Genomic DNA, 27866 nt, shown 5'->3' on the forward strand with positions numbered 1-27866 from the left:
TGTCTTAAAGTAAATTTCTTTATAATTTATTACCACTATTTGCTTGACAATTATACATGTTTTATGTACAACCATATATGGAATTGTATTAAAATTTCTCAGGGAAAAGAGATTGTGAGTGGAAATGTTTAGGAAGCCCTGCTTGAAACCAGGGAAACTTCACCTTGGCAAAATTGACATTTGGCCTAGATAAGTGTGTTCTTTGGTGTGGTTGTCTTGTTCTTTGTAGGATTTTTAGCAGCAATCTCTCCTCACTAAATGCCTTTGTCAACCCCCAATCATGACATCGAAGATGTCCTGCAGACATTTCCAAACGTCCCCGAGGGAGGAAAATTACGGGGCGCAGTAGAACACCATTACTCTAGGCTGTCAGCTGCTTCAGCAACGCGCTAATTGTTCGGGAACTTAAGGGTTTCCTTCTGTGGAAATTCACAACGGAGAAGGACAGTTGAAAGCTTCCCAAGCCCACAATTCACCGCGAATAGAGTTGATTTCTGACCTACCTTGAAGGAAAGCCGTCTAATGGTCTCTGACTTTGGCTGTTCTGTCACCTGAGGACTCAGTTCAAAGAAGGCTAGTGAGAGAAATTGTAAAAATATTGTAAAAAGTTTGTAAAGTTCTTTTTTTACACTTATTGATTTGTGTGTGTTTTAGCATGTGTGTGCATATGTCTGCACTATGCATGTGTGGAGGTCAGAGGACACATTTCATGAGTTGGTTTTCTCTCTCAAACCAGTGCTGTGTGTGTGTGTGTGTGTGTGTGTGTGTGTGTGTGTGTGTGTGTGTGTAAGTTCATATATATGGTATACAACATGCTTATTACTCTACAGCTTATTTTTTTTTTCCGTTTTCTCAGTCCTGGGAATTGAACCTAGTATATACTTACATATACTAGACAAGAACTCTATCATGAAGTTATGCCCCTAGCTCTTTTTACTTTTTAATTTTGAGGCAGGTCTCACTGAGTTATTAGGGTGGTCCTGAACCACTCTGTAGCCTTGTGGGCCTCAAACCTTCAATCCTTTCCCCTCAGCCTCCCGCGTAGCTGAGATTACAGGAGTGTGTAACAAATACAGATTACTTCCTTGGATGTGAATTTCTTCTATATATGTTTGCCAAGTCCTTAATGCCACTGGCTTTTTCTTCACTTCCTTTCATCCCCTGTTTCAGGAGTTGTCTCATCTGGTCGGGGAAGATGAAGCAGAGGTCAAACCCACGCCCTCATGTTCTACAAGCCTGTTGGAATTAGAGCAACACCACGCTCTGCTCATAGAAGACCAAGAGCGGAAGCTGCTGGTTCTGCAGGTGCTGGCTGTTCTGTGTGAGAGAATGTCTGAGCAGATATTTACACACATCACTCAGGTTAGTAGCTGTCTGTCACGTTCTGGATCCAGCCTGCTGATATGCTGGTTTCTTTACATTTTTTCAAAAAATAAATGTTGCTTAGCCAGGCATGGTGGTGCACACCTTTAATCCCAGCACTCGGAGGCAGAGGCAGGCTTTGTCTACAGAGTGAATTCCAGGCCAGCCAGGGCTATGTACTGAGACACTGTCTCAAAAATAGTTGTTTAGAGTGCAATTTCGTGGCACCCTTTCCATGTTTCTTGGAATTCTGCTTAAACATGATGGCTATTAATTAAGCTCACACTGGGCCAGCTGAACCTGACTCTTCATACTACACCATATGCTTGACAAGCTCCGCATGTGAGTCTCACATACATAAAACTTCTAGAACTGCTTTATATATTTGTGACTTTCAACTTTGAGTGCAAATAAAATCAACTAGCCTTTGAAAAATAGACTGCTACCTGGCTCCCTTTTAGAGGTTTTGATTTAATATGCCCAAATGAGATCCTGAAAGTCTTTATTTTTTTAAGGTTTCACATGGGCTAATGGTTGTAAATGAAGGGCTGGAGTGATGGCTCAGAGCAGTGGTTCGCAACCTTCCTAACGCTGCCACCCTTTACTACAGTTCCCCGGGTTGTGGTGACCCCCCAACCATAGAATTACTTTTGGTGCTACTTCATAACTGTAATTTTGCTGCTGTTATTCATCGTAATAGAAATATCTGTGTTTTCTGATGGTCTTAGGGGACCTCTGTGAAAAGGTCAGTTGACCTGTGCCCCTCCCCTCCCCAAAGGGGTTGCGACCCACAGGTTGAGAACCACTGGTTTAGAGGGTGAGCGCACTTGCAGTGCAAACATGAGAACTTGTGTTTGGATCCCCAGGACCCATGTAAAAAGCTGGGTGTGCTCACACATGTGCCTGTAACCCCAGGTCTGGGGCACAGAGGATTACAAGAGACAGGAGGATTACTGGGCTTGCTGACCACCAGCATAGGTTCAGGCTCAGTGAAAGACTCTGTATTGAATGAATAGGGTAGAGAGGGATAGAGCAGGACACCTGACATCCTCCTCTGGCTCCCTCATACACATAGGCTCATGTACTTACATATGTATGCATATGCCACACACACATATACACACACATGCACACACACAAGTTGAGAATGACTGGAATTCAAATTTGGAAAAAAAGTGTTAGTCTTGGTGTGGTAGCACACAACCTTTAATCCAGCACTCGGGAGGCAGAGGCAGGCAGATCTCTGTGAGTTTGAGGCCAGCCTGGTCTACAGAACAGGCTCCAGGAAAGCCAGGACTACACAGGGAAACCCTGCATCAAAAAACAAACAAACAAACAAACAAAAAACCCAACCAACCAATTAAACAAACAACAAAAAACATGTTAATAAGACCACTTTAAATTTTATACATCCTCAGATTCACAGTTTATCTCCAGCATCCTGTGCAATTTTAAGATATCCTAAAACCAGTGGTTTCAGGGTAGTGTTCCTGTGTGGGTCAGTCCCTGGATTTTATTGAGTGAGCCGTTATTTTTACTACCTTTTCTTTAAAGGTAGGAGGTAAAAGTAATAATGCGCAGGCAATACAGGAAGCACATTTTACCCCTTAACCAGAATTCGCTGTGCCTGGCGAGTGACAGTCATTGGTGAGAGGGTATGATTGTCACTCTAAATCCGACCCTCCAGCTCTTTGTGTGGCTGTCATTGTTGCTAAGCAGCATTTCGCTGGAGCTCCTGCTGAGAACATTAGCTGCTGCCTGTCAGCTCTGACTTAGCTTGCCTGTTTAATGGGAATTGTGCTCCTGATTTGTGTCCGAGCCCCTCACTTCTTCAGTTCACTGACCCCATGTTACTCAGCAGGGCGGTTTGTTCCTCTAGCGTATCTGGTTCCTGAAGGCTTCCCCATCCAGGTCTGTTTCTGTCTTAGGGTGCTGGGTGGAAGGGGGGTGGTCTAAAAGCTGATCGGACTGGAGCTTCTGTCCCTCCCTCCTTCACTCCTAATTAAGGAGCAGTAGGGTTGGACTGGACAAAAGATGAGGTGCTCCATTAACTCACCCTTCGCACAGGTTAGTTAAAATGTTCCAGAACAAAAAGAACCACCAGGAAGCACCAAACTGTCCTTTGTAATTTCACTGCTAGCGATGATATTGGGATATTATTTTGAAGCACACACATGCCACAGTCACATGTGTGCACACACAAAGAAAATAAGTTATAAATTGTTTGGTTGATATTATTAGGAATGAAGACTTTTGGTATATGAAAAACATATAAAAACCAAAGAACTAGCATAAAAGCCCGATACTCTTGAATTTCAGTTGGAAATATTAGAATGGCTGCATGATTAATGCTTTTGTTTTTAAAAAATGGGAAATCCTAGTGTGGTCCACTGTCAATGCCAGGGACAGTGGCAATCAGTAGCAGTAAGTGCCCTAGGTCCAGAGTGGAGTCTATAAATACCGTTTTCAACTGGAGGTGCTCAGAACTCTCTGGGATAAAGGTTGATTTGAGGTCTAGGGCGAAGATTGTCCATCATAAACTTCCAGCAGCTTCATGTGCCCATGCACAAGGAAGCTGTCTGATTTAATGGGGCTGTGGCAGTAGCAGTCAGGAGCCACCTTGCAGGGACTCCTGCGGCAGCACACAGCACAACTACAGTACTCAGAGGTCAGGGGCATCGAAGACAGAAAATGGGTTTTAAAGCTCACAGGATTCTTCAGAGATTGTTAGGGCATTTGGTCTGGATTTTGTAAATTGATAATCACAGGGAATGGAGAAAGCACTTGTCTTGCCTTTCCTATAGTAATTAGATGCCAGCAAAATCAGATAAGCAAGGAAGGGACATTTTTCTCCATAGGAGAATCACAGGGCTGGCAATGCGGATAATTACTGGTAGACTACTTACCCTGCAGGATGATCACAGCCAGAACCATTAAAAAAGAACTAGAAAATTACATTTTGCAAACCCTTATGAAAGCATAGATTTAGGTAATGATTACCATTGTTTGCCAAAATGGTTAGAAGGGCTGTGAATGGAAGACTTTATATGTGTTAGGCCCAAAATACCCAGTGAAACTGACTGCCTCCCCCATATTATAAAACTTTTCAAGTTTGAAATAATTTTTAGTAATGCTTTTTATTTTGTTTTTTTTCTTTTTAAAGAATTTATTTTTATTACTTTTTAAGTGTGTGTACATATGTACCTGAGCACAGGTGCCTTCAGAAGACAGAGGAGTTAGAGTCCCCAAATCTGGAGTTACAGGCAGTTGTCTTGGATACTAGAAACCGAACTTGGGTCCTCTGGAAGATCAGCAGGTGTCCTTTACCACTGAGCCATCCCTCCAGCCCCTTGGTGGTTTTGGTTGTTGTTGTTATTGTTTTGTTTGTTTGTTTGTTGATTTTGGTTTTTCGAGACAGAGTTTCTCTGCATAGCCATAGCTGTCTTGGAACCAGCTCTGTAGCCCAGGCTGGCCTCTAACTCAGAGATCCACCTGCCTCTGCCTTCCGAGTGCTGGGATTAAAGGTGTGTACTGCCACCAGCTGGTTTTGCTTTCTGAGGCAATGTCTTATTAAGTAGCCCTGGCTGACCTGGAACTTGCTATATAGACCAGGCTAGCCTAGAACTCACAGAGATTCTCTTGCCTCTACCTCCCCATTGCTGGGATTACATTTGTGTACTGCCACACCTGGCCTTTGTGTATGTGTGTGTATAAAACACAATAATCATACATAATAATGGGAAATATTTATTTGTTGAAAGAATTTTGTAATGAATATCTTGTACCCACTTCCCACATAGATATTGCCATTAGAATTTTGTTGTACTTCATTGCATCTTTATTCATGATTTCATTCCTTTGCGTCTTATTTTTCATGTACATCTCAGGGTTAATGCAGATAGCGGTGCTTAGGGACTGCACTGAATATTTGGCACGGACAGGTTGGTCTTATGTCACCACTGATGGACAGACAGGTGTCGTGTGCCACCATAGGCAGTGCAGTAGGAAGTATAGAGCTCTTGGGAAAGATTCTGACCTTAGCACAGAACCTTGAACCTATGTCTAATGAAGGAAATGCAGACGCTAGCATACTATGTTAAGCAAAGCCACAAGGAAGCAATCTGCCAGATCCAGAATGCGAAAATCTACAGTGCACGTGTTTCTGTTTCCTCATCAAATAAATGTTATTTAAAAAAAAAAAAAAAAGAATCAAGCTGGGTGTGGTAGCACATACCTCTAATCCCAACACTCTGTAGGCAGAGGTAGGCGGATCTCAGTGAGTTCAAGGCCTGCTTGGACTACATAGTGAGTTCCAGGACAGCCAGAGCTACATAGTGAGACCTTAACTAAAAAACCAAAATAAATAAACAAACAAATAAGGGAACCAGTACTGGGTTTAGATAAATATCTGGGGGGTGGAGAGGTGGCCCAGTCAATGAAGTGCTTACCATGCAAGCACAAGGTAACATCTGTAACCCCAGCACTTGTGGGGTTGGAAGAGGTGGTGGAGACAACAGATCTCTGGCTCTTACTAGCCAGCTAGTCTGCGAACTAAGATGCCGTATCTCATAAAATCGAAAGCAATAGAGGAAAAGATCTAAAGTCCTTCTTTGCCCTTAGCCTGTGTGCAGACAAATGCATACACACATAAATTAAAAATATTATAGGCAAATTGTGGCTAGACATGGTGGCATACACCTTTAATGCCAACACTCAGGAGGAAGGGGCAGGTGTATCTCTGAGTTTGAGGCCATCCTGGTCTACAGAGTGAGTTCCAGGACAGTCAGGGCTATACAGTGAGACCCTGTCTCAAAAAGAAAGGAATTATATGTAATATTTTTGTAACAGTTGTGGACCAGGCTTTAGGAGTTATTTAAAAAGTTGAGTATAATAATAGCATAGTAGTAATGTCAAAACCAAATCTCCTTACCTGTTATAAATGCATATTGAAGTACTTATAAATAAGAGAGTAAATATTCAGAGTACATTGGAATGGCATAGTATCTGTGTTATGGTATGTGGAGAAATGAGGCATGCAGTGGGTCTGTCTACTATTGGGGTCCTCCACCAACTCTCAAGTTCTTTCAGCCCATGATTATGTATTGAGCTATGCGCCATCTCACTCTTCTAGGTACTAAGGACACAAAGCTAAACAAAACAGACATGTATCTGCATTCATAGGGCTGACATTCACATATGGGGAAATAATAAATAAGAAAGCAAAAAGTGGAGCTGGAGAGATGGCTCAGCAGTTGAGAGCACTGACTGCTCTTCCAGAGGACCAGGGTTCAAATCCCAGCACCCACATGGCAGTTCACAACTGTCTGTAACTCCAGTTCCAGGGGAGCCCACACCCTCATACAGACATACATGCAGACAAAACACCAATGCACATGAAGTAAAAAATAAATAAATCATTACATTAAAAAAAGAACACAAAGAATGTCATGGTGATAATTTCATTATGACGTGTCAGATGGTGATCATTTCTGGAGAAAAATAGAACAAGGAAAGGGCTGATAAGTAGGTGGCCATGGAGAGCCATAGTGAGGAGATTACTTCTGAGTGAAGACCTGTAGCCAGGGAAGCTGGGAGCTATTGAGATGTCCGGATGGAGGGAGTATGCCCCCAGTGTATCAGGACCAGCAAGGAGCCCAGTGCCAGTGCAGGGCAGTGAGCAAGCCTCTTAGTCTGCCCTTTCAGAAACCACATCCTTTGCACACTACTGAGCTGGATCACTATAATCAGCAGAGTAGAAATGGTTCTTCATGGTGTTTTTCTTTTTTTGATGTTAATTTTGTGTGTGTGACATAAGTAACCCAGACTCATTACAGAAACAGAACACAGAGTGCCTAGTATAAAGACAGGGTATTGATTGACCTGCTCTCCCTGGAAACCGTAGACAGGCATCAGCAGAGCAGGTGTGTGTGTGTGTGGGGGGGGGGGATAGTGGAGAAAGGATGATGGTAAAAATCGAGAGCTACAAAACCAGAGGTCGTTAGCAACCTGAGAAAGTGAGAATGTCTGCATGGAGAGTTAAGTTAGAGTTAAGAAGCAAACCTTGAACCTCAACAGAGCTGTTGAGATACTTTTAAACAGAAAAGGAGCCTGGCATGGTGGGCGTGTCCATAATCCTAGCACAGAGACCAAAGCAGGAAGGTTGCCACATGTTCTAGGCCAGCCTGGGCTACATAGTGACATTGTCAGGAGGATTGCCACATGTTCTAGACTAGCCTGGGCTACATAGTGACATTGTCTCAAGAAAAAAAAGGAGGGAGGGAGGGAGGGAGGGAGGGAGGGAGGGAGGGAGGGAGGGAGAGAGAGAGAGAGAGAGAGAGAGAGAGAGAGAGAGAGAGAGAGAGAGAGAGAGAGAGAGAGAGACTCTCCCCGAAGCAGACAAATAACCAAACAAGAGCAAAGAAATGGGAAACAGTGCAGGTTACTTCCGCAGAAGCCTGGGAATAACAGAAGCACCAGCTACTCTCTGAAGGTGGCTTTGTGGAGTTGGTTCTCTCCTCTCCTCTCATTTTTTTTTTTTTTTTTTTTTGAGACAGGGTTTCTCTGTGTAGCCTTGGCTGTCCTGGAACTCACTCTGTAGACCAGACTGGGCTCAAGCTCAGAGATCCGCCTGCCTCTGCCTCCCGAGTGCTGGGATTAAAGATGTATGCCACCCCACCTGGCTCTCCTTTCATCTTGGGTTCCAGTGATCAGACTTAGTTGACTAGCTTGTACAGGAAGTACTTCTCTACCTGCTGAACCATCTCACCAGCCTAGAGGTTTACTCTTACTAAATGTTGAAGTCAGGGGACTCTGACTGAAAAGCAGGAGACTTATTCTCATGGATGTGTTCTAGCTCATCTCTCCCGACCTGACTGTGGTTCTACTGAGTCAACTGCTTATAATTACTTTACTCTTTAATAATAACATTAGGTATTTGCTGTTTACCAGGCTCCGTTCTGAACACATGACAGGCATTAGCTCATTTAATCCTCTTAGTGATCCTATGGAGGTGTGTAACTTGCTGACGAAGTGCTGACAGAGTGGAAGGGGTTAGAGGCTGACTGTTGGTGTCGTGCGTCTCAGCAGGCTGCTGAGAGATGCTGAACGCAAGGACTCTAACTCGGGTGGTGGTAAATGGAAAACTCCCCTAAGTCATTGTGGACCTCTTCCTGGGTCGGCAGCCCACCACAGTCACAGCAGGCTAAGCTGCTGTCAAAAGCGGTGCTCCAGGAAGCCAGTCTGGTTGGACACTGAAGGAGGAGGATCAGAAGTTCAAGCTCATCCTTGGCTACATCAGACCCCCTCTCAGTGTCCTCACCACAGACAAAAGGGAGTTTAGGAGAAAGGGATTTTGTTGATGACATACATTAATACCTGGCCCTTACTTCATAGTTAACAGTTCCCAGGTTCTTTAATAATTTTTTTTATTCTTTGAAATTTTCATACATTTATGCAATGTATTTTGATCATTCATTGCTCCCTTCTTCCTCCAGCTCCCCCAGTGCCCCCCCCCTCGTGACCTTGTGTCTCTCTCAATTTCATGTTTTCCTGGTTCTCAGTCATGTGTTTTGTTTTTACATGCATACAAACAGAAAGCTTCTTCGCTAAGAATAGGATCATATTTGTTTTCCAGCCTTTTTATTTTATTGTTTTCTTTCTTTCTTTCTTTATTTTTTTTTTTTTTTTTTTTTTTTTTTTTGGTTTTTTGAGACAGGGTTTCTCTGTGTAGCTTTGCGTCTTTCCTGGAACTCACTTGGTAGCCCAGGCTAGCCTTGAACTCACAGAGATCCGCCTGGCTCTGCCTCCCGAGTGCTGGGATTAAAGTTGTGCGCCACCACCGCCTGGCTGTTTTGTTTTTTTCAAGACAGGGTTTCTCTGTGTACCCCTTGGCTGTCCTGGAACTTGCTCTGTAGATCAGGTTAGGCTTTAACTCAGAGATCTCCTTGCCTCTGCCTCCCAAATGCTGGGATTAAAGCCGTGCACCGCCATGCCTGGCTGGCAGCCTTTTTGAAACAGAACATAATGGGTCGGGTAAGATGGCTCAGTACATAAGGTGCTTGCCACCAAATCTTACAACCTGGGTTCAACCCCTGGAACACATTTGGTAGAAGGAGAGAACAGATTCCTACAAATTGTTCTGACCTCCACACACATGTGGCATGTGTGTGTGCATCACATGAGAATAAACAAATGTAATGTTTTTAACACTAAAAAATATGTTAGGAAGGAGCTTAGGAAAAGCTAGCTCTAGCAATTAAATAATTCTTGTGCTAACATAGAAGCTAAATAAAAACAAGGCACACTTTAAAACCTTTTCGGCGGCACAACTAGGTGGCCCCAAATGGTATATAAATCAGTAACGTCCCAGGGTCAGAGAGGGAGGTGGAAATTGCCGGCATTGTTTCTGTGCACGGAACAGTTGAATAGCCTTTCCAGTTTCCTGCCTTGTCCCAGAAGACAAGTGTTAACAGGCCATTCTCCCAGCTTTACGCTTGCAGTGAGGATTCCAGCATAGCATGTGATTTGTCTCGAGAGTTAAACATGCAACCTTGCATAGTGTTTAGAGGCTTATTACAGCCTATCTCACCCTTCCCATTACAAAATGATGTCTCCCCTTTGAGCCATAAATCCTGAATACACACGTGTGCATGAGTACGTGCGTGAATGTGTGTCTGCTGTTGTTTGTTCAAAGGAGTTTGCACTTAAGATGATTATACCAGGCTCAGTTCAAATGATGCTGACCAAATTAATTCTATTTAAAGGTTTTTGATAGCCCACACTATTATATAAAATCTGTGTGTGAACTATCTTAAGTCTGTAGAAAATTGAAACTTAGAATATGACTCTGAATCATTTATAGATTGATTGGAGATACTGGCTTATAAATAAAATTGGGTATCTTCTTCCATATTCATTGCTTACTAGAATTAATACTGTCAGATGTAGAACTGAGAAATCGGCAAGGAGGAAACCTCCTTCAGATAACATTTTAAATGGTCAGAAAGTAATATTGTGTGTGTGTGTGTGTGTGTGTGTGTGTGTGTGTGTGTGTGTGTGTGTGTGTGTGTGTATACCTGTGTGCCTGTGGAGGTCAGAGGGTGACCTTGGACATTGATTTTTCTCTCCCTTTCCAACTTGATTTTGAGGCAAGATCTCTCTTGCATTTCCTGCTGGGCTGTATACTCCAGGCAAGCTGACCTGCAAGGTTCCAGAAGCCTCCCAGGGGGACTCTTCCACTCTGTGATATTCCTCATGTCTCTGCCTCCTATGCCACTGTAGGAGTGCTAGGGTCACAGACGCGTGCTGCCGTTGCCAGCTTTACAGTGCGTTCTGAGTATCTGAACACAATCATCAGTCTTGCGTGGCAAGTGATTTTACCCACCTAGTCATTTCCCTGGCCCAGAATTATTTTATTATTTTATTTATTTGTTTGTTTGTTTGTTTATTATTTACTTTTTGGTTTTTCAAGTCTCTCTGTGTAACAGCCCTAGCTGTCCTGGAACTCACTCTGTAGACCAGGCTGGCCCCAAACTCACAGAGATCCACTTGCCTCTGCCTCCTGAGTGCTGGTTTAAAGATGTGTACCACCATTGCCCAACAAATATTTTTTTGAGATTTAATTTTTTATGTGTATGTTTGTCTGAATGTACATATGTGTACCATGTGTGAAGTCTCCACAGAGGCTAGAAGAACAGCATTTGAGCCTCTGGGACTAGAGTTAAAGACAGTTGTTAGCTGCCATGAGGGTGCTGGGAATTGAACCTGGGTCCTCTGGAAGAGCAGCCAGTGTTCTTAACCACTGAGCCATCTCTGTGGCCCCTGGGGTTTATTTTTTAGAGTAGTTTTAAGTTCACAACAAGATAACAAGATTTTGCATATACAGAGGTTTCTCATGTATTTCCTGTGCCCACATGTCCCTGGCCTCCCCATTACTACCACAGAGCAATACCTTTGTGACTTCTTTATCTGTGTGTGTGTGTGTGTGTGTGTGTGTGTGTGTGTGTGTGTGTACATGCATGTGTCTCCTGGGGACTTAACCCTTCTACCTGCTAGATGGGCATTCTCTACCCCTGAGCTACATATAGGCCCCTTTGTTGTAATTGATGAATCTGCACCAACCCATCATTATCACTCAGAGGCTATAGCTTACATTAGGGTTCACTCTGGGTGTTGTGCAGTTAATAGGTTACACATGTCTACCATTCTAGTATCCTAGGACTAGATTCACTATCATACCTGTCCTCTGTACTCTGTCTAGTCATCTCTTTCTCACTTGTATCCTTTCAGTGGGCTTCTTCACTTTGTAGTATTTCTCCTTACTAATATTTCTCCATGTCTTTTCATGGCTTAATAGGTCACTTATAGTCCTGACTGATTTCCTATTGTCTTTTTTTTTTTTTTTTTGGTTTTTCGAGACAGGGTTTCTCTGTGTAGCTTTGCACCTTTCCTGGAACTCACTTTGTAGACCAGGCTGGCCTCGAACTCACAGAGATCCACCTGGCTCTGCCTCCCGAGTGCTGGGATTAAAGGCGTGCGCCACCACCGCCCGGCATTCCTATTGTCTTTTTTTAAAAGATTTATTTATTTATTATGTATATAGAAGAGGGCACCAGATCTCATTACAGATGGTTGTGAGCCACCATGTGGGTGCTAGGTATTGAACTCAGGTCCTCTGGAAGAGCAGTTGGTGCTCTTAACCTCTGAGCCATCTCTCCAGCCTATGATCTCCTCTTGTCTTGACAAATCAGTTTATTTATCCATTTACCTTATAAAGGACATCTTGGTCATCACCAAGCTCTGAGAATAATGATTAGAGCAGCTTTATATAAACAGCCATCTGTAGGTTTTTCTGTGACGTAAGTTTCTACCTCCCTTGGGTGAATGTCAAATGCAATGGCTGGCTGGGACAAGGGAGAAGTCTTTTCTTTATAAGAAATGGGCCGGGCGGCGGCGCACGCCTTTAATCCCAGCACTCGGGAGGCAGAGCCAGGCGGATCTCTGTGAGTTCGAGGCCAGCCTGGTCTACAGAGTGAGATCCAGGAAAGGTGCAAAGCTACACAAAGAAACCCTGTCTCAAAAAAAAAAAAAAAAAGAAAGAAAGAAAGAAAAGAAATGGATTCTTGGGACTGGGTTTATAGCTCAGTGGTAGAGCCCTTGCCTAGTATGAATTAAGCAAGACCCTAGGATTGCTTGGCAGTTCTGAATTAGAAAAAGAAAGACAAGAATAACAAAACCCTGTAATTCCATCACTTAGGAGGTAGAGGAAGTAGGGGAATCAGTCATTCATGGCCATGCTCAGCTGTGTATCCAGTTGGAGGCTAGCCTGGGCTACATGAGACCCCTATCTCAAAAGACAACTAGAATGCTTGCATTAGCATGCAGGAAGTCCTGAGTTTGATTTCCTAGCACTACATAAATTTGTCATGGTAACACATACCTATAATCCCAACCTTTGGGAATTGAAAGCAGGAAGAACAGAAGTCCAAGACCATCCTTAACAACATAGCAAGTTCAAAGACCTGCCTGGGCTATATGAGTATATAAGACTCTGTCTCAAAAAAAAAAAAGACTTGATACTACACATGTAAAATACTTAGAAGCGTCTGCAATTGCTAAGCTCCTGGGGGTTCTGGGTGGAGTAGAGAGCGCTATATCCTCATGCTTTGTCACTGTAGCTTTCAAAACATCAACACATAGAGCAGCACTCTTGCTACGCAGTACCAGCTGTTACGTTCTCGTGATGCTGAAGACGATGGAGACATAAGACACACGGACTTGACATTTGTTTCTTACCCCGTCACTGATGCGGATTTCCTCCTTTGGTAGGTGGTGGACTTTGTAGCAGCCACACTGCAGAGAGCATGTGCCAGCCTGGCCCATGCGGCAGAGAGCACCGTGGAGTCCCAGACACTGAGCATGTGCATGGGCCTGGTGGCCGTCATGCTAGGAGGAGCTGTTCAGGTGAGTTGGAGGTGTGAGCGAAGCTTGAATTCTGAGTAGGGAAGAAGACCTGCTGCATTTCTTCCATATCATCATGGAAAAAAAAGAATGATATTATATTCAGGAGAACCAGGATGGCCAACTTGGTATGTTAATGAGAATCATCCCTAACATAGATGACAAGCATGCCACTTCACACTGACCTGCCGGAATGTCACTGTCGAAAAGACAGGGCTCTTTCCTACAAAGAACAAGCTTGTTTTGGAAACACTGAGTATAGCGTTTGGTGCCTGAGGCAGACATTCAGTTCTCTGGCTCTCACTCTCCAAAGAGTTGGTGGGAAATCCTTAGCAACCTCTTGGCTGCTCAGATGGCATCCGTTTTGCAGAGTTCCACTTTAGCTCAGGATCCACCGTTTAGCCCATACAGTGCAGTACACTTAAGCCTGCTCCCAGTCACTTTTCTTTTTTCCTTTGAGACAGGGTTTCTCTGTATAGTTTTGGTGCCTATCCTGGATCTCATTCTGTAGCCCAGGCTGGCCTCGAACAGATCCGCCTGCCTCTGCCTCCCGAGTGCTGGGATCAAAGGCGTGCACCACCACCGCCCGCCCCAGTCACTTTTAAGAGTTTGGTTTTGTTTTTGTTTGAGGCAGAGTCTCACGTAGCCCAGGCTGGGCTTGAATTCAATATGACATTGATGATATTCCTTCCTACCTCCCAACACTGGGATTACAGGTGTGCACCACCATGGCCAGTTTAGCTTATGTGATTTTTACATAGTTAACTTGTGGTTTTTAAGCTCTATTTCTATTTTTAAATTATGTGTATGTCTATGTGTACGTGAGTGCAGGTGTCTGCTGAGCTAGAAGATGGTGTCAGATCCTCTGGAGATGGATTTGCAGACAACTGTGAGCTGCCCGATGTGGGTCCTGAGAACCAAACACAGGTCCTTTGCGAGAGCAGTCCACTGAGCCATCCCTCCAGCCCTAGTTTATAATTTTTTAATTTATTCATTTAACCGTTATTGATTGCATATTTGCCACATGGTAGATACTGAGCTAAAGATCTGGGAATATGGTAGTGGATAAGACAGACATGGCTTATACCTCATACCACAGTCCAGGGAGGGAGGCATACCCAGAATGACTGTTTTAAAAATATGATTAGAATTGAGTGGAATGCCTCAAAAGAAGAGGGCGGGGGGACCATGAGAACATAACATCTAAGCTAGGCTGAGAGGTCTTTAGTGAGCCAAGGTAATTTCACTAAGACTTGAAGCAGAAATAGGTGTTTGAGTGTGGCCTGTATAGAACAGGTGGAAGAAACCCTTTCAGTTAAGGAAACCCATGACAAAGGCTCAGAACCAGAGAAAAGCTTGGTTTTCTTGAGCACTGATGGAAAGCCGGTGTGGCTGAGTTGTAGAGTCCTGGAGACAGCTGGCGAAGGAAAAGGATAGGCAGAGCTAGATTATGCTTGTGGGTGTGACTGATCAAGTTAGGAGACCACCGGAAAAACAGCGGTCTCAGAGCAGGTATTATGAAATCAAACTCAACACCCGTGAGCAAGGAGCCCTTGGGGAATGCATTTTGAGTTCGAGCATTCAAATCTGATTTGATTCTTGATCTATTGGGATTTGCCTCTCTCTAGACTTAATTTTTCCCTCTGTGTTTCTGGAAATCAGACCCAGGACCTTTCCCTTCCCCATGTTACATCTCTAACATTCTAACAAGCACATTCAGCCAGCAGCCTGTGTCCCAGACTACAACATTATATCTCAGTGTCAAAAGGTGGGACACTCCTGCCTGTTCTTAAGGAGAAGAAATATTTTATCTGGGCTAGTTGTCAATGTGAATCCCATTTCTCCCTGGATTTCTTTAGTATTCTTAATTTTATATTTCACATGTCATTTGAGAAAATAAGTTTTTGGCTAAGGTTCCAGAGCCATATTAGATGTAACAAGGAAGGCTTCACAGATGGAATAGCTTAAGTTGGATTGTTACTGGATTTAATTAGCGTAGTTGAGTTTTGTTTTTCTGATTGAATATTAATTTGGATAGTTTCTATAAATTGAAAGCATGGATTATGTGTCTGTGTTGTATCTTCTTATTTAGTACTTATTTCAGACAATATAACAAATCACAGCACTCTCCCATCGCTCCTCCGGAAGCCTGTTGTTGGAGGCTGCCAGTATTCACTGGCCAGGCCTGACTTGCTGTACCTGCCCAGCCCTTGCCCAGCCCTGCCCTCCTGTGAGCCACCCTGACCCATCACTGTATCCTGGGCTCCTTGACTGTACAGTTGAAAGGAACAAAAACACATCACCCTCTTCTGCCCGAGATTTGCTAATTTTTGTTTGTTTTATTTCCTGCTTGATTCATGCGTTTACAAGTTCTTTTTCTTTTTTCTTTCTTTCTTTTTTCTGTTTTTTTGAGACAGGTTTCTCTGTGTAGACCTGGCTGTCCTAGAACTTGCTCTGTAGACCACTGACTCAGAAATCTGCCTGCCTCTTTCTCCTGAGTGCTGGGATTAAAGGCATGTACTACCATGCCAAGCAAGGGCTTCTTTTTTACATTTTATTTTAGATTTATTTTATTTATGTATATGAATGTTTTACCTCCATATGTGTATGTGTACCACGTGTGTGCCTGGTGCCCAAGGAGCTCAGGAGAGGGTTGTAGGGTTCCCTGGGACTGGAGTTTGGATGGTTCCAAGCCTCCATATGGGTGCTGGGAATTGAACCCGGTTCTCTGGAAGAGCAGCTGGTGCTCTTAACCGCAGAGCTATAGTAATGCTAGGTTTGTCTTGTATTCACAAGAAAGTCACACTTGGAAACTGTGCTGTTAAGTGACGACGATCACTCTAAGTCTTTGCTGTAGGGCCTAGAACACCATGCTCTGCATCGTCCCTGTTACGAGTCATTGTTCTGGCTAATGAAACAGAATCTAACAGCATCGGGGCCCTTCTTCATTCCTTTCTAGTTCATGTAATTAAGGTGACTTAAAACATCGTGTCTGGGAAGAGGAGTTAATTTGGAGAAAGTGCAGGTTTAAGATTGCTAACAACACGACTGTAATTCCATACTCATTTTCTAAATTCCAGGTTTGGTCATCAGTAAAAGTATTACATTGGGGAGTCTTTCCTGTCCCCCCAGGAAGCAGTTTCTGCTTGGTGTTGCAGAGCTGGTGTGCCCACTATTGGCCTGGTTGGTGAAGCTGAGCAGACCATTCTGGCCTTAGAATAAACTGAGGCGATGTTGTGCCAGGGCAGCAATCGGGTGTATATTAAAGGCCGGACTCCTAACCTTTAAGCCAGATTTCATAGTGAGGTTTATTACTGAGAGGCCAAAGGCGTATCTTCTCTCTAAAGACAGCCGTCTAGTTTCCCTTGTTCCATGCTATTTACGTCGTCTTGTCTCTTTCCTTTCCCTTGTTTCTTCCATTCATTCTTTCTTTCTACCTTCCTTTCTTTGTCAAAGGCCGTTGCTTTAACTCCTCCTTCACTGGGCCGGACACTCTCTCTGTAGAACATCATTCATTCTTAACTGCTGTTGCCTCTCGAGCAGGCCTTTCCTGCTTTCTGCTCATTATTAATAAGCCTGCTGCAGCAGCTAATAAACAGCATGAATGGATGGAAAAATGGCAGGAAGAAAAAAGAAAGGAAAAGAGTAATTTTAACTAATGAGGCAGGTTTGGTTTTTTTTCTTCTTTTGTTTTTTACTTTTTTTTAATGTTTATCAAAGGACATAGGCTTTTAAAAGTTTAAAAACACTGCCCTCTCCCTTAATGGGCATCTGCGGACCTCAGAAACCATGGATGTGTTGGGAACATTAGTCATGTGTTGCTACAGGGAAAGGAGATCCACACATAGTGTTTTCACAGGCTTCTTGCTTATTATCCCCTAGGTAACCTGAGTGTTTTCTCAGAATTTCAAGCATTAATAGATAGGTGGTCACTGCCTGAAAAAATCCCTTATTTAGAAAGCACAGTGTAGTGGGTAGCCATTCCAGCTTTGACCTGGAAGTCCCAGCCCCACCTTGTAGACGTGACCATTGCCAAAGCCTCAGTGGGGGTTGGAACTTCCAGGTCAAAGCTGGAATGGCTACCCACTATATCTCCCCCTTTTGTCTAAATAAGAAGGTTCTAACCTAATACAAGACTATATACAAAGGAATGGTTATCAAATATTGTCCAGGAGTAATGAGGGATAATGACCTAGATAAGATGGAACTACAATCAATGCGAACAATATCAAGCAAGACACACATACTAAAATCCAGAGAAGTCTAGAGCGTGGAGAAATGGCATGTTACAAAGTTCCAACCTCCATTGAGGCTTCGGTAATGGTCACGCCTACAAGGCGGGCCTGGGACTTCCAGGTCAAAGCTGGCATGGCTACCCACTACAGCACAGTCCCTTCAACCAGGACCCTGCACAAGCTAAGCTACTGCTCTTAGCTTGGCATGTCCCTCGCCTTGGTTGTGAATCTCCATGTGACCGTTTGTACATCAAAAGCCACAGGAAGATCCAGGGGTCTTGCTCTGTCACTCTCTGCCTGTCCCCTTGAAGTGGAGCCTCATTGTCTCCACCTCCCAGCCCTGAGGTAGCAGGCACACATGCAGCCATTCCCAGCTTTTTACGTGGGTGCTGGGGATTCAAACTCAGGACCTTGTGCTTATGCAGTGACTGCTCTTACCTGCCAAGCCATCTGCTCAGCCCCCAATTTTACATCTTTTCAGAAAATGATCTTTCAGTGTCAGTAAGATGGCTCAGCAGGCAAAGGCACTTGCTGCACAGACCTGAAGACCTGAGTTCAATCCCCTGAACCCATGTAAAAGTGGAGGGAGAGAGCCAGCTCCACAAAATTGCCCTCTGACCTACACATGCATGAAGAGGCACTGTGTCCTGGGCAGACCTGAGTACACATGTGCACATACACATGCACAATAAATTAAATAAGTTTTAAAATGATCTTTTAGTTAGATAAGGACTAGTTGTCTCCAGTGCCTTTTGCTATTGAGATTAAGCCATCTAAAAATGGAATTATCTTCACTGTGTTCATTTATAAACATTGTTAAAGATTTTCAGAGCCTTATATAAATTTTATAAAATTATTTCTGTTGTTACCAGTGTCCTGTGAAGTTTTATTTTATTTTATTTTATTTATTTATTTAATTTTTAACCTGCTTTAAACTAGACTTGATGTAGTGCTTCAAGATCGAGAATCTGGCCAGGTATGGTGGCACACACCATTAATCCCAACACTTGGGGTGTTGGGGGGGTGTGCAGAGGCAGGCAGATCTCCATAAGTTCAAGGACAGCCTGGCCTTCATGGTGAGTTCCAGGACAGCCAGGGCTCTGTAGAGAGAACCAGTCTCAAAAACAAAAACAACAAAGTAGCCGGGCAGTGGTGACTCACACCTTTAATCCCAGCACTCGGGAGGCAGAGGCAGGCTGATCTCTGTGAGTTCGAGGCCAGCCTGGTCTACAGAGTGAGTTCCAGGACAGATAGAGCTGTTACATAGAGAAACCCTGTCTCAAAAAGCAAAAACAAGCATACAAAAAACCCAAACAAAACAAAAAGATCTAGAATCTTTCAGGACTGCTAAAATCCAAAAACCTAGCAGAAATAAGTATTTTTTGAAAGATTCATTTATTATCTATTTGTATGTGTGTGTAAGAGTGTATATGCACATGTGTGCACCTGTGTGTGTGTGGAGGCCAGAACAGAGTATGAAGTGTCCTCCTGTATCACTCTTTACTTACTGCTTTGAGGCAGGATCTCTCTGCTAAGCTAGAAGCCAGGGAGTCCCAATAATCCTCCTGTCTCCACCCTACTTGGAGCTGGGATTACAGGTGTGCATGGAAAGTGTAGCTTCTCATGTGGATGCTGGGATTCAAACTCTGGTCCTCTTGATTGTGCAGCAGGTGCTCTTAACTCTGAGCCACCTCTCCAGTCACAGCAAGCAGTATTAAAGGAAGATTTTAGTCAAAAGTTTAATTTTTATATTCCAAAATATGATTTTTTTTGTTCATTATATTTTTCTTTTGAGACAGAATCCCAGGGTGTTCTATAGCTCATTATGTAGCCTTAACTGGCCTTGAACTCAGGGTAATCCTCTTGCTCCAGTCTCCCCATTGTGATGACAGACATGAGATTGTGGCTTATTCACTTTACACTTAACTGTATTCTGGTTTAAGATTCTAGGCATCAAATGTAGGAACTAATCAGCACTTTATCTCAGGGATACAGATGTGTGTGCTCATTAACTTACAAACGTGCCTGTATGTGGCCAGTGTTCAATAAATGTTAGCTGTAATTATTTTATTTAACAAATAGTTCTTAAGTGTTTGTCCTAGGCAGTGTGCTGATTACACCGTGAACATGGCATGATTCTTGTCCCTTTATTCACTTACTAACATTTTCCACATAAATTTTGACTTACTGTTTTTCAATTTTCATTTTATAGTTGAAGTCCAGTGATTTTGCAGTTCTGAAGCAGCTGCTGCCTCTGTTGGAGAAGGTCTCTAATACATACCCCGACCCTGTCATCCAAGAACTCGCTGTTGATCTCCGAATTACCATCTCTACTCATGGAGCCTTTTCCACTGAGGCTGTAAGCACAGCTGCCCAAAGGACCCTGGACAAAAAAGACCCGAAATGGAAAAGAGAAGAACAGCAACAAACCAGTCATGACACACCCACAGAAGTAGCTCAGAACCACCCTGGACAAGAGCAGGACCCCCCAAGAACAGGCCAGGAGTCCAGTGAGCCACCTAGAGGTGTAACCACAGAGCAGTTGCGGGAGGTTCTCCTATCAGCCTGTGATCCCCAGATTCCAACCCGGGCTGCTGCTCTGCGCACTCTTTCTCGCTGGGTGGAGCGGAGAGAAGCCAGAGCCCTCGAGGAACAAAAGAAGCTTCTCCAGGTGAGTAGAACACACTGCCCAAACACGTGGACAGACATTCAGTTCGGGGTTTTGAGACAGGATCTCACTGTGGAGCCCTGGTTGGCCTGGAACTCACAGAGATCCAGCTGTCTCTGCCTCCTGAGTGCTGGGATTTAAGGCGTGAGCCACCATGACCAGCCTAATTCAGGTATCTTTTAAACATTGACCGTGTGTCAAGCACTGTCTTAGATTATCCTCCAGGAACTTAAATTGTTGAGAAATCAGATTGAGGTGGGAAGGGTGTGGAAGACCACATAGGGCTGCTCAACTAAACATGAATAGAGTGCCAGGATTTTTATATATGAGCAATGTGGTGGGTAGTCAGGGGGAAAAAGGTTGATTTTCATAGGACTTTAACACACTGACCAAGTGTGAGCATGTAACGGACAGGCAGTGGGCCAGCATAAGCCAATTCGCAGAGATGGGCAGGTACCCTTCCTAGGGAAGCCTCACCTTGAGTGGGTCCCTCTTAGAGCAGCATTGGATCTATCGGGTCTCCTCTACTCTTTGTTGTCCATCACAACAAAAAAGTTGTCCTTGATGTTCTAGACTGACGAGTGCATACTGCTTAGGATCTTTCCCTTTTCTGGAAGTCTTTGGGACTTGAGTGAGGGCTATAGTAAGAACAAGGGGTGTGGAAACTTCTGTCTGAGACCCAGTCTCAACTCCTGGGTAGCACACTCAACCTTTCTGAGCCTTGGTAGTGGTGATGGTGATCTAGCTATTTGTCTAGCCCTTTGACTGCAAATTATAATTCTGATGGAAAACATTTATTTTAGTTAGCACGATACTGGAAGTATTGTATAATAATGCCTGCTCTTTGTTGAACCAAGCCGTGTACCCTACTGAGACTGTCTCTCATCCTCACGACTGCAATGTTGTGTTAGCCTTATCTTACAGATGAAGTGAAGACATCCTCCAAGGATTTTCTGGCAGGGAAATAATATTGAAACTCACAAATCTTCTTTGAGTGACTGTTATCCCCCAAACATCCTGTGGAATGCTAGTTTAGATAGTGCATGCTGGAATCACCTTTGGAATTTCCTTTAACTGCATTTAATCCTCATCTGCTATGTTTACCAAGTTCTGCCAATTATTTTTCACTAAGAACTTCACAAAAATGGCTCTTATTTGTGATTTGTGTTTGTGTGTGTGTGTGTGTGTGTGTGTGTGTGTGTGTGTGTGTATGTCTGTGTGTGCAGGTATAGAGGCCAGACGTCAGCACTGGGTGTCCTCCTCTGTCACTCTACATCTTATCTTGAGAGAGTCTCTCACTGGACCTGGAACTCCCGGTTGGTTAAACTGGCTACCTATCAAGCTTCTGTGATCCTTCTGTCTCCACCTGTTGGTGCTGAGCTTTGAAAAGGATGCCGAACATCTTCAGGTCTTCACACTTGCACAGCGGGTGCTTTCCCCACCCAAGTCATCTTCCTAGCCCCGATTCATCTCTTGTTTTGTTTTTCTTTTTCTGTTTATTTGAGACAAAGTCTCAGGTAGCCCAGGCAATTCTTAAACTTGGTACATAGCCAAGGGTGATCCTGAAACCTGGATCTTCTTGACTTGTCTCCAAAGGGCTAGGTTTACAAGTATGTCCCATCATGCCAGACTTATTTTTTGAATTTTTGAAATGGAGTCTCATGTAGCCCAGGCTGACTTTGAACTCCTGATCATCTGCCTCTACCTCTCAAGTTCTGGGATCACAGATATGCACTACCACACTCTTGTCCCTTTTATTTTTTAAATTAGTTTTTGGTTATCGTGCAAGGAAATGGGTTTTTTGTTACATTTAAATTTGTATTTTGTGCAGTGGGATGGGTGAGGTGTGTGGGCACCACAGTGAGTATGTGGTGATCGGAGAACCAGTTGTAAGGAGCTGCTTCCAGGGACTGAGCCCAGATCGTCTGCCTCAGCAGCAGCCACCTTTACTTGTTCCTGGCTCACTGGCTTCCTGTCTGCTTTTGATTCAGTCCAGGACCCCAGTTTGTGGAGGAGTGCCACCCACAGTTAGGGTGGGTCTTCCACCTCAGTGAATTCAATCTAGAAATCCCCTCACCCCCTCACAGATGTGCCCAGAGGTTTGTTTCTGTGGTGACTAAATCTCATCAAGTTGGCAATCAGGATTAGCTATCGTCCCTCCCACAGATGTCCTCCTGGTCCCCATCTCAACTCTTGCTGACCCCTTTCTTCCCACAAACGAAACCCATGCTTTCATGGCATGTATATTTTATAACCTTCTCTGTTCCTCTCTTTCCTCGGCCTTTTAGACCTCTTGTCTTAGTTAGGGTTTCTATTGCTGTGACCAAAAGCAACTTTGAGGAGAAAAGGGTTTGTTTGGCTTGCATATCCTAGGTCACAGTCCATTTAGGGAAGTCAAGGCAGCAGCTTAAGGTAGAACTGTAGAGGCAGGCAAAAACTATGGAACAGTTCTGCTTACTGGCTTGCTCCCCTTGGCTTGCTCAGCTAGCTTTCTTACAGCACCCAGGACCTTCTGCTCAGGGGTGACACCACCCACGTGGACTGGGCCCTCCCACATCAGTTATTGATCAAGAAAATGCCTCCAACTTTGCCTACTGGCCAAACTGATGATAGACATTTTCTCAATTGAGAGTCCCTCTTCCCAGATCACCCCAGCTTGTGTCAAGTTGACAATAAAATAAAATAAAATTGAATAGCCCGGACACCTGTCAATTCTTTTTCTGTGAAGACTTTAGAATATTTCCTATTTTTTATTCTCCTGGCTGTTACTCTGTATTGTGTCCTTCACTCCAGATGCAACCCCAATGTCTTCTGGTCATCATCCCGTCTAGACTCATCTTCAGCTCTCCCATAGTAGTGTAGACACCGGTAGCATGAAGTTGAAATCAAGACTTTGTGGAGCAAAGGACACTGAGTGGTATATGACTAGGCACGCCTACCTTCCCTAGATAGCAAGCGGAGGAATGTGAGCACGTGCTGCTGTCTTTCTCTTGCTCCCATGGTAGGGCCGAAATTTAACATGCCATCGTAGTGTCTTCTAGGTAGACCACACTGCATTTGACACCCTGACAAGTTCCTAATTTGGGAAAGAAGGAGAGTAGTTTGTTAGCAGTGTCAATCACAGGGCTACAATTTGCAAGGTTTTTAAAAAGTGGAATAGACATAAAATTGCCTCTGTAATAATAACATCTCTGTCTCCCTTGTAACCCCATGTGCTGTGTTAGCTCAGGGGAAAGCATCAGAATATATCTGGTCACCTATGTTGAAAATGTTTTCCACCATGGGCTAGCACAGAAAAATGTTGAGGACTGTCCTTCTTTAAAAAGGTTTATAGCATTGTGTGTGAGTATGATGTATATGTGTGAGTGTGGGTACGCATATGCTGCAGTGTGTTTGTGGAGGTCAAAGGTTAACACTGGGAGTTGGTTTTCTTCTTCCACCATGGGATCCAGGGATCAAACTCAGGTTCTCAGGTTTGCACATCAAGTGTTTACCTGTTGATTATTCTTATATTGATTGATATATTGATTGATATATTGAAATCTTGTTAATTTCCACAACTACTACTGGTATATACTTGATGACTTCAAGAAGTTCCTTCCCGGGGGGCTGGAGAGATGGCTCAGTGGTTAAGAGCACTGACTGTTGTTCTTCCAGAAGACCCGGGTTCAATTCCTAGCACCCACATGGCAGCTCACAACTGTCTGTAACTCCCAAGATCTGGCACCCTCACACAGACATATACGCAGACAAAATACCAGTACACATTAAAAAAAAAAAAAAAAGAAGTTCCTTCCCCTTAATCCCTCCAGCTCCCTTTAAACTGTTAGTGGAATTGGACTTCAAACAAATAAACCATTTTCCCCACAAGGTTGGTTCTATGTCAGACCAATTTCTACCAAGAAGAAAAGCATTACTCCTCCGAGACAGCGGATAAAGGGAGCCCCGTGTCTTTTTGCTCTTTGAGAATCATCTTACCCTGTTTTGTGCTTCCAGATATTCTTGGAGAACTTGGAGCACGAGGACACTTTTGTGTATCTATCTGCAATTCAGGGTAAGTTTGTGGACCAGAGATGGCATCATGTGTACTTGAGGGGTACAACCACAAGATATAACTGGTGATTTTGTCCATCTTTCTGCTTCCTGAGTGGGGTACTCTGAGTGATAAAAGCAGCATTCCTAGAATTTCCAAGGGTTCTTATAGAGTTTCAGTGTCTCATAGTGATGAAGTTTTATGTTAACTTTATCATTCTACAGATTAAAGCCCATTTCCTTGGTTGAGAGAGGTAAAGAATGGTTTATACATAAACTCTTACAGTGTAACCTTTTCTGGGGCTAGTGAGATGGCGCAGCAGGTAAAGGCACAGGCCCTAAGCCTGAGGATCCACACAGTGGAAGGGGGAGAACTGATTCCTGCAAGTTGTCCTCTGATCTCCGTGGGGCACACCTGTGTTTGTACACACACATACATACATACACACACACACACACACACACACACACACACACACACAAGCCACGAAGTTTTGTGTTTTCAAATGTTTTAGGTTTCATTTTAATAGCTTCTGTTTTGTTATTTTTGGTGTTTTTTTTCTGGTTTTGTTTTTGGAGTGTGTGTGTGTGTGTGTGTGTGTGTGTGTGTGTGTGTGTGTGTGTGTGTGCATTTATACAATCACACATACAATCCAGGTCCTCACACATTCACAAGTAAGCACCAGTAAACTATACCCCAACTTCAGCTTCAGATATTTAATATTTCTTCATTAAAAGAATATATACGTAGATGGAGTAGAGAGGTGACTCAGCAGCTGGGTGCACACTGCTCTTACAGAGAACTAGAGTTTGGTTCCCAGCATCCATATTAGCCAGCTCACAATGACGTGTAACTCTAGCTCCAGAGGATCTGGTGCCCTCTTTTGGCTCCTGTGGGTACCCATATACACATAAATAAATAAAATAAATACTAAAAAAACAAACAAACATGGAGCCAGACGTGGTGGCACACACCTTTAATCCAGCATTCAGGAAACTGAGGCAGGTGGATCTATGCTATTTCCACGCCAGCCTGGTCTACAGAGTGGGTTTCAGGACAGCTGGGACTCTGGAGGCAGACTGCTTAGGTACACTGCTCCTCAGCTGAACAGACTTGGCCAATGTCTTAACTCTTATCTGTTAAAATGGAACTGGGTGTGTGCATTAGTGGTTCTTCCTCCTTGTTACAACAAAATACCTACTGACCAAAGCACCTTAAGAAAGGAAGTGTGCTGCGCGGTGGTGGTGCGCACCGTTAGTCCTAGCACTCGGGAGGCAGAGGCAGGTGGATCTCAGTGAGTTTGAGGTCAGCCTGGTCTACAGAGGGAGTTCCAGGACAGCTAGGGCTACACAGAAAAATAAATAAATAAATAAATAAATAAATAAATAAATAAATAAATAAATAAATAAATAAATAAATGAATGAATGAATGAATAAATAAATAAATAATAAATAAGGGAGGGAGGGAAGGAGAGAGAGAGAGAAAAGGAAGGAAGGAAGGAGGGAAGGAAGGAAGGAAGGAAGGAAGGAAGGAAGGAAGGAAGGAAGGAAGGAAGGAAGGAAGGAAGGAAGGAAGGAAGATAGAAAAGAAGAAAGAAAGGAAGGAGTGTCTGCTTGGCTCACAGTTTGAGAGTATAGTCCCCCATGGTGGGAAGGGCATGGCAGTAGGTGAAAAGAGAATTAAGGGAGACAAAATGACCACCCCGGAGGTAAGAGGACAAGTAGGAGAGTTGAGAGTTTCCAGAGAGAGTTATTGGCTTGCAGCTGTGGAGGTCAGACAATCTGGGCTCAGGCGGTGCGCAGGAGGCCCCATGAGGCTACAGGACATGGAGTGACACTTAAGGAAGCCAGAGAAATCAGTGATGGAGAACCAGGACACCTCTCAATGTAAGTCTCAGAAACCAAGTCACCTGTGCTTTTCCAAGGAGATGTTGTCCGTAGACTTTCTTTCCTGTTTTCAGATCTGGGTGTTTGGAAGTGGTGGGGTGTCGTTCTAATCTGGCGGCCTTGCTGTTGGGAAAAGCATGGCTGATTAACCATGGAGCTCGTTAGCCTCTGGGATCCTCTATAAAACTGCAGCTGTTGCTGTTGTTTGTTTTCAGTGGTTTTAATTGGTGTGCTAATCAGTTAGTAACTAATTTGGTGATGAAGAACAGGGCAGGTAGGGGTAGGTAGAATTTCTGTTCTCACCTCCCCAAGATGGACCAGATTGAACTAATTGATGTTTTTGGTGTCTGTGATATGCACTTAAAAGCCGAGGCCTTAGGTGACTTTCTCATTAAGAAAAGCAGGAGATGAATTTTCCCACTTGTGCGACGCTTGCACAGGCCCAAGTCTCTCCAACAAGCTGTCGGGTCCTTTGTGAAGGGGTCCTGGGGAGTGCTCTGGGGAGCACTCAGTTTTGGGGTCTGTGAATGCATTCAGTCCTTCTTTTTCTAAAACTGTCTACCTGGCTTCATGAGTACTTTCTGCTCAACTTAGTGATAGTTAGCATTTTTTTTTTTTTACATCTTCACCAATTCTGTCTGCAGTCCAGACAGAGAGCAGAGAGGGTCTGAGTACACTCATTCCTCCAGTAGATATCTCTCGTCTTGTCTTCTTGAAGAATTCCTGCTACATGTGTTAACTATTCATGTAGCAGTCTAAGAAATAAATCCCTGAACAGTTAAGCTTGACTTTTGTGAAAAGACGTCTGCATATCTGCTATTCATACTGGGAAAGTGCTGGTCTATTAGCTGTCCTAGCAGCTGCTTCAGATAGAAAACTGTGTATAAAGTTGCTGATTTCATGCTGAGGGTAGTGGCACACACCTTTGATTCTAGCACCAGGAGGCAGAGGCAGGTGAATCTTTGTGATTTTGAGGTCAGCCTGGTCTTCATAGTGTTTGAGGTCAGCCTGGTCTTCATAGTGTTTGAGGTCAGCCTGGTCTACATAGTGAATTTGAGGCCAGCTGGGGCTACTGAGTGATATCCTGTTACAAATAAATAAATAAATAAATAAATAAATAAATAAATAAATAAATAAATAAAATTTTTTTCAAGACAGGGTTTCTCTGTGTAATAGTTCTGGCTGTCCTGGAACTCGCTTTGCAGACCAATCTAGTCTCGAACTCACAGAGATTCACCTGCCTCTGTACCCCAAGTGCTGAGATTAAAGGGGTGTGCCACTACCACTTGGCCAAATTTTTTTTTAATGATAAGGAAATGTATGTATGCAAAGTCGTATCTCTCCCCAAATAGGAATTAAGGTATGTATTTGAATATTCCTTAATGTGTTGAGGGTTTAGGGGGTGTTTTTAGTGTGTGTGTGTGTGTGTGTGTGTGTGTGTGTGTGTGTGTGTGTGTGTGTTTTGCACGTGGGGGGTGCACATGTATACATACAAGTATGCATGTGTTCACATGTATATGGAAGCCGGAAGGTACCACTGGTTACCTTTGTTGGTTTCTCCTACTTTATTTACTGAAGCAGGGTCTCTAACTGAACCTGGAGCCCCCTGACTTGACTAATCTAACTGGTCAGCCCCCTCCAGGGATTCTCTGCCTCTGTCACCTAACTGCTACGATTACAGGTGGCCACCATATCCACCCAGCTTTTATGTGGGTTTTGGGGA

General features: G+C 43.7%; 1 protein-coding gene across 2 annotated transcripts in view; it reads left to right on the forward strand.

Moving 5' to 3' along the window:
• Tango6 (transport and golgi organization 6 homolog) overlaps window positions 1-27866 on the forward strand; it is a 174433-nt gene that overhangs the window by 41539 nt on the left and 105028 nt on the right. For both annotated transcript variants that reach the window (XM_042277630.2, XM_042277631.2), the window contains exons 11-14: window positions 1171-1362; window positions 13189-13323; window positions 19768-20226; window positions 24220-24277. In XM_042277630.2, the coding sequence (XP_042133564.2) occupies window positions 1171-1362; window positions 13189-13323; window positions 19768-20226; window positions 24220-24277 (844 nt within the window). The remainder of the gene's footprint in view (window positions 1-1170; window positions 1363-13188; window positions 13324-19767; window positions 20227-24219; window positions 24278-27866) is intronic.

The sequence above is a fragment of the Peromyscus maniculatus genome, chromosome 5 (genome assembly GCF_049852395.1).
Source record: "Peromyscus maniculatus bairdii isolate BWxNUB_F1_BW_parent chromosome 5, HU_Pman_BW_mat_3.1, whole genome shotgun sequence".
NCBI lineage: Eukaryota > Metazoa > Chordata > Mammalia > Rodentia > Cricetidae > Peromyscus > Peromyscus maniculatus.